Raw genomic sequence first — 7,358 nt, forward strand, 5'->3', positions numbered from 1 at the left:
GTATGAATGTTACATACTTACATGCAAGCAGTATGCAAGGTTCTTTTGATTTAGATCAACAAAATTTTATTATTTATGTAGTCCTGTCAAAGTGTCATAGCTATATAATACTACAAAATAACTAAACAAAAAAACTAAAAGCTATGAGAAAAATTAATACTGATATTATATATGTTTGCTATTTAAATCCTAAAAACTTTTTTTCTTATCAAACAATTTATAAACCCACAATTCAAACTTTTTAACCAATAGCAATGATTTATGATATATTTTTTTTTTCTCCATTATAGAAACAATGTTTTTAGAGTTGTCACACAACTTGACAAACAAATAAAATTTAGTTTTTTAAATCAGACATAAACATTTTATCTGTGAGGTTTATATGTCTGCAATCAAACAGTCGTATATTTGGTCTTTCAACTCTTATTTGAGAGGGCTAAATATACTCTTTCTCTTTTTAACCTAAATATACTCTTTGCTGCCAATCTTATTCATAATTTAATTGATTCTAGAGTGAGAAGTTGGAGTAATTGATTGTTTTGTTTTGTTTGTCAAAAGAAAAGGACACAGTCGGCTAAAAACGCGTCCAACTTAACAAAAAGATAACCACTTTTGTAACCCATCCTTTAAGTAGCTTTTATAGTTAATTAATATATTAGACTTATTCACGTGTCTGTACTAAAATATATGTAGAGTAGACACCCAATCATTTACTCTCAAACCTAAGGGTTGATATGCCATTTATAACAAAGCTCTGTTATTTATTAATGGAGATTACTGAAATGTGTTGCTCAAAAAAAAGGAGATTCAGATTGTAAAATTCTGTTCGAGCTGATTCAGATTGTAAAATTCGAAGGAGCTCGTCGAGTTCTAATTTACTTACCAATCGATTTAGTTCATTAGAATCCTCAGATGAGGATGATGATGCATCACTACCAGATGAAGATTTGGACCCAAAGGAAAACTTGTCTCCATTTGGCAAAGTATTTCTGCGGGATAGACCGGTTAAACCATCTACAAAAGCTAGAGAGATGCAGTCGCATCCGGTAGCTCGTGGACAGGGTAATCGCAACCGTGGAAATTGTGGCCGAGGTAAAAGAGGTGGACGTGATTGACTCTCTAGGTAGCTGAGTTTCCTCTTTGCTATTGCTCTATTTCTTTCTCTATGTTAAGTAGCTAAGCTTTATCTAGCTTACTCTTTTTCTTTACTAAGCTTTATCTTTGCTCTACTTATTTTCAAAAACTGTGTGACTTTTGTCATGGCTATATGGTTACTTTAATTTTAATAGAAAGCCTGTTACAGAAAAAAAAAAGGAGATTACTGAAATGAACTGGATATAAACTATATACTCAACTTAGTCCTTTAAATTGTTAATGTTATGTTTAAAAAAATCAGACTCCATTATTTCGTATGCAAACAAAGAAGTTGTTGGGTCCATTTCTTTTCTGTGTGTTTCTGATATTTGAGATAGGAGTCACTAGCTAGTTTTTACAGTTTACCAGGACAACAAGAAGAAGTTTTAAACTTTATACGATTTTTGTCTCAAGTTTCTCTTCTATATCTGATTCTAATAATTTGATGATGATTACTTGACCAACCGCTTTATACTAGAGGAAACCTCTTCGTTCATGTGTTATTAAAGACGCAATTATTGATTTTTGTCGTAAGAACAAAACAAAAGATCTTCTTTACTGAACGACATGTCCAGTGTCCAGCCAAGAGCCCACCACACAAAACGTATTTTCTGAATTTCAGTTCGATGTTTTTGAATTTTCTCACTTGGGAATTAAAATCCACTTGCCAAGCTGTATGGATGTAACTCAAAATATCGCTTAGTTTCTATAAATATACATTGAAAAAAAAATATTGTTGTGACGATATTGACTGTGGACGTATATATAAGAGACTCGCTGAATATATTCCGAGATTTGCATGGTTGGCTAATTGTTTATTTCCTTTCTTACGAAAATTCCTCCTATAAATTTTTCACCAACCTTCCTTTTCTTTATAGTTGTCTTCCCTTGAAATTCTCCAAGATTTGTTCTCTCCTTTCTTTTTTTTTTGTCTTCTCTGTAAGTGTTCATTACTGAACAGCCAACTTTTCAGTGAAGTACATAGAGAGATTCTTGAATTCTTACAGATAAATCCAGAGAAACTGTGAAGAAACACAAAAGATGAAGTTTGGGGAAGAGTTTGAAGGGCAGATGGTTCCAGAATGGCAACAAGCTTACATGAATTATTCTTGTCTCAAATCCATTCTTCAAGAAATCCAAAACTCACGGAAAAGATCAAGAACAGAAGGTGACTTGAGACCCAAGAAATCTGTTTACCGCAACTTCAGCGGCCTGACAAAGCGGTACAGCCGTGCCGCCTCCTATCTGGAACTCGAAAACCAGGACATTATGGTGAGTACAAGGATTGGTGAAGATGGGTTTGAGAGACACGAGACGAGTATCATGAAAGTTGCGGAAGCAGGAAGAGAGTCAGAGCTCGTCTTCTTTAAAACCCTAGATCTGGAGTTTGACAAAGTGAATCGTTTTTACCGGTCTAAAGTGGATGAAATGGTGAAGGAGGCAGTGGCTTTGAACAAACAAATGGATGCTCTGATTGCTTTCAGACTCAAAGTTGATCGACCTGCTTCTCCTTGGACCTGCTCTGAAACAGTAGCAGTTGACGTGGATGCCTTGGATTCCAAGGAACAGAGTAAGTTCTCGTAGATTGTTTCTTTGTTAGTAGGTTCAGTATGAAAGGACAAGAAGTTTGAATCTTGTTGTGTTTTTTTGTGTGTTTGATTTTGAAGGGATGAAGTCATTAGCTGAAGAGATGGGAATCCAAGAAGATGGATCCAACGGTAGAGATTCAACGAAAGAGATCACACCGGAGGCAAGTGTTCTTGACCGTATCAGATTAAACAAAACACAGGAAACTCCACTGTCCACAATAAGAAATATCCTCAAGCTATCTAACCAAGAAGAGCTCAAATTCACAAAAGAGAATCTCAAGAAAATAGAAGAACGGCTCAAGAATGTCTTTATCGACTTTTATCGCAAGCTTAGACATCTCAAGAACTACAGGTATGCATATTTTTTCTTAGGCATTCTTAATAAAAAGGCAACTCATAAAGGTGTTTTTATTTGATCCATGTTCTGTTCACAATTATCTCAGCTTCCTGAATACCCTGGCGATTTCAAAGATCATGAAGAAATATGATAAGGTAACACCTGATTTATATATATGTATAGGTTTCTTGATATTTATTTATGCTCTGAGATTTTGTGAGTTCGAAACAATTTTGTAAGAATTTTAATATATTACAAAAAATGGGGACCTATGTTTATTTTTATTTTTTTCTAAAAAATTTGGGATTCAAAACTAATGCTTGGTTTGACTATTCTGAGGACCACCACGGCCATGTATTTTATTAATATGTTATTGGTATTTCTTCTCTATCAGATTGCTTCAAGAAGTGCAGCAAAACCTTACATGGAGATGGTAGATAAGTCCTACCTCACTAGCTCTGATGAGGTTACTAAACATCTCTACATGAAACTTACTATTTGCTTCTAATGATACTACAAACTACAAACATAAGCTTTATTGACATTTTACAGATCAACAAACTTATGGTGAGAGTTGAGTCTATTTTCGTCGAGCATTTCGCCAGTTCGAACCGAAGCAAAGGAATGAATCTCTTAAGACCAAAAGTGAAGAAAGAAAGACATCGTATAACGTTTTCAACTGGTAACTAGATAAAACATCCCAATATAGATCACATTTTATAATAGTTACTTCATGAAAAAGTAATCACAATCTTCTTTATCAGGCTTTTTTGTGGGCTGCTCAGTCTCTCTAGTGATTGCTCTTGTCTTGTTCATCCATGTACGCAACATAATCGGCACAGATGGACAAATACTCTACATGGAGACAATGTTTCCTCTCTACAGGTTCAAACCAATACATCTTTAGATTCCTCTCTATAACTGAATCAATTATTTTTTCTCGCTGACAAGAATGTTTCTTAAACCATGTTTTTTCAGTTTGTTTGGATTCATTGTCCTGCACATGATCATGTATGCTTCAAACATTTACTATTGGAAGAAATACCGAGTGAATTACTCGTTCATATTCGGATTCAAAGAAGGAACAGAGCTTGGTTACAGACCAGTTCTGCTTCTAAGCTTTGGTCTCGGCACTCTTGCTCTAGCTGCGGTTCTTATAAACCTTGACATGGAGATGGATCCTAATACTAATGACTACAAGACAATCACTGAACTTCTTCCACTTTTCGTTGTAGCTGTAAGTTGTTCATTATCCACTACAACCACCAAGAATGTTATATCATTATGTTATTACAATAAATCAATAATAACAATATTTCATATGTACAATGTTTTGCAGATAGTAATGGCCATTTCTGTCTGTCCCTTCAATATCTTCTATAGGTCAAGCCGCTTCTTCTTCCTAGCAGTTATATTCCGCTGCATAGCTGCACCACTCTACAAGGTACTTTAGTCAATATATATCATGGTAAAAAAAGATCGATAAACATCTTAATTTTGTTCTCATTATAAATTTGTATAGGTTAGTCTTCCGGATTTTTTCTTGGCGGACCAGTTAACAAGCCAGGTTCAAGCTCTGAGGAGTCTTCAGTTCTACGTGTGTTACTATGGTTGGGGAGACTTCAGGCTAAGAAGAAACACTTGCAGATCAAGCGATGTGTACAACACATTCTACTTCATCGTGGCTGTTATTCCTTACTGGTCACGTTTCCTTCAGTGTGTTCGAAGGTTAATCGAAGAGAAAGATATAAGCCAAGGCTTCAATGCTATCAAGTACTTTTTGACCATAGTTGCTGTGTGCTTGAGAACAGCTTATAGCCTTAACAGAGGAAACACGTGGAGAATCGGTGCATGGGTTTTCTCGGCCTTGGCAACTTTTTATGGAACGTATTGGGACATTGTGCATGACTGGGGATTTCTTCATAATCCATCTAAAACTTGGCTTAGAGAGAAGCTTCTTGTTCCTAACAAATCCGTCTACTACGTTGCAATGGTAGGAACTAAAAAAAAAAGATAAAACAAAATAAATCATGTTTTAGGGTTTCTCTTTTAATTTTTGTTTTCTCTCTTCTCTTTAGGTGGTAAACGTGGTGTTGAGGTTGGCGTGGTTACAGACAGTTCTGGATTTCAATGTCTCTTTCTTGCATAGAGAGACAATGATTGCTCTCCTTGCTATTCTTGAGATCATACGCCGTGGTATCTGGAACTTCTTCAGGTAGCGTCTTGAACACGAAACTCTTCGGACATCATTTGTTTTACTTAAGATTTTTTTTTTCTGGGTTATGAACAACAGGTTAGAGAACGAGCATTTGAACAACGTGGGGAAGTTCAGAGCATTCAAAACAGTTCCGTTACCGTTCAACTACGGTGAAGAGGAAGAGTCCAGATAGTTTGGTATATTAGATTGGACCTACTCAAGGTGGTTGTTCCAAGGGTTTTTGTGCTCTCTAGTCACAATGTGCCCAAACCAGATTGCAAACCAAGATTGGTCCATAGACCCACTGTATATATATATACAAAAAAGAATCATCGATGTCTCTACAAGATTGGTCAATAGACCAACTGCATCCATTGTTCTATAAAAGAAGAGCTTATAAAACATGCATTGATTGTTCTATTGCTGCAGTAACAAGATCTCATACAAAACTTAAACCTATGTATAGAGATAAAGAAGCATCAAACAGGTAAAGTAACATGAGAGTCTAACTAATCTCGTGTTACCTGCAACGGATGATGAGAGGAGTAGCTTAAGAGCCTTTAGTCCATTTCTTGTCCCATCGATTGTGTTTAGAAACCTGCCACATGTTTCATCAACAACAGCTTCGTTAATATTCACAAGGGAGAGAACCAAGTTAAGAGACAGTGTGAGTTCCAAACCTTCTATCTTGGGCACAGCAATTAGCTCCACGGATCCACTCAAACCGACGCTCTTCTCACCGATCGAAACTGGTTGATTCTGGTCAAGAGGTAAGTGAATGCCGTATGATTAACTGGAGTTTACAACAAGAAAAAACATATCTAGTTTTCAAGGAACAACATCAGCGGTAGTATTACGGTTCTATTCAAGCCCAAATTTAGTGACAAAGACTTTACGTAACAGATCAAAGGCCCATGATTTAGATCAATGCATTCCATTCATGTGATAGATTATAGGCCCATGATTTATTTGGGCAAAAGCCCATTGAAAGGAGATATATCAAGACATGGTTCTTGTACCTCCTTTCTTATTTGTTTTCTCTTGCATTTGTTCATCCTCGAGAACCAAAATAGTCAATGATAATAATACTCTTGCCTCCTTGTGGGCTCTCTCGCACGTGCATTACCTTTTCATCTCACATCCTTTTCTTTCTATTTTCATTATTTTGTACCAATCTTATGTTCAGTTTCTTCAAGAAAGTTGGGTCGTACGTTTAGTTATAAACTTATTTTAGAACGTATGGTCTGGTTGTTTTTCTTAATAGAAAAGACAGTCTTTTGATTCATAATTTCTCCCGAGTTGAAAAAACACATGTAACAGATGATAATGTGAGAACTACAATGGGAAGTTGTATTTGAATTTAAATTTAGACAGCTCACTATAATTTCCCATAAACGTATAATTTTCAACTTCTATAATGATTTGACAGGTTGAAATAAGGAGACGGTATAATTTAATTAGGAAATAATTTAAACAAATGTGAAAGGAAAATGTTGAATCAATATTGATGACGAGATCAAGAGGTTAATGCTTGGATTTGGATATTTAGATTTTCTCAAGAGAGGAGTTATGATGAAGTGCATGTCATGAACAGTTTTGTGAATAGTTCGTTTGAATGTGCAGCTTCCCAATACAGCTAATATTTTTCCAAAAACAATAAATAGTTTGAGTTGATATAGTATAGAAGTCACGAATAGTGGAGTACACTTTGCACCATAAGCTAATAGTTTTTTGATTGTTTTTTCTGTATAAAAACAATCTAACAGTGTTATGAAAACAATGAAAATTTTCCTGAAGGGATGAATGTCTCAGACATGTACGTCAAAATCATTGTTCTTGCATTTTTGCGTAATACAGAAAAATACTGAGGGTTTTGTTTTCAAAATTGTGATACCAATATTCAAATTGTTAAGTCCACGTCTAGATTATTATTTATTAATATTCAGGATTCTCACTATTGCTCTTTCTTGCAATTTTCTTTTTTCCAAGGATATTGCTATTTGATGAAGATGATCAATTAAAACCTATCAATAATAACAGTTTACCAAACCCATCACATCCAGTCGCTTTAACCACTTGGACAAATCTGAATCTGACTTTG

General features: G+C 35.2%; 1 protein-coding gene across 1 annotated transcript; it reads left to right on the forward strand.

Annotated features, from left to right (window-relative positions):
• Positions 1-1,874: 1,874 nt before the first annotated feature.
• Positions 1,875-5,661, forward strand: LOC108831374 (phosphate transporter PHO1 homolog 8). The gene is made up of 11 exons (XM_018604924.2): positions 1,875-2,704; positions 2,802-3,075; positions 3,167-3,215; positions 3,455-3,526; positions 3,613-3,742; positions 3,825-3,945; positions 4,039-4,297; positions 4,400-4,504; positions 4,583-5,053; positions 5,139-5,275; positions 5,354-5,661. The coding sequence occupies exons 1-11, from the start codon at positions 2,176-2,178 to the stop codon at positions 5,448-5,450; spliced, it is 2,244 nt and encodes a 747-aa protein (XP_018460426.2). The 5' UTR covers positions 1,875-2,175; the 3' UTR covers positions 5,451-5,661.
• The last annotated feature ends 1,697 nt before the right edge of the window (positions 5,662-7,358 follow it).

This window comes from Raphanus sativus, unplaced genomic scaffold, assembly GCF_000801105.2.
Source record: "Raphanus sativus cultivar WK10039 unplaced genomic scaffold, ASM80110v3 Scaffold4368, whole genome shotgun sequence".
In the NCBI taxonomy this organism is placed as follows: Eukaryota; Viridiplantae; Streptophyta; class Magnoliopsida; order Brassicales; family Brassicaceae; genus Raphanus; species Raphanus sativus.

Excerpts from the sequence above, each read along its gene's own strand:
- LOC108831374 (XM_018604924.2), top strand. The coding sequence starts at position 2,176 with ATGAAGTTTGGGGAAGAGTTTGAAGGGCAGATGGTTCCAGAATGGCAA. Across the intron at positions 2,705-2,801 it reads CTTGGATTCCAAGGAACAGA|GGATGAAGTCATTAGCTGAA; the intron begins GTAAGTTCTCGT and ends TTGATTTTGAAG. Across the intron at positions 5,054-5,138 it reads CCGTCTACTACGTTGCAATG|GTGGTAAACGTGGTGTTGAG; the intron begins GTAGGAACTAAA and ends TCTTCTCTTTAG.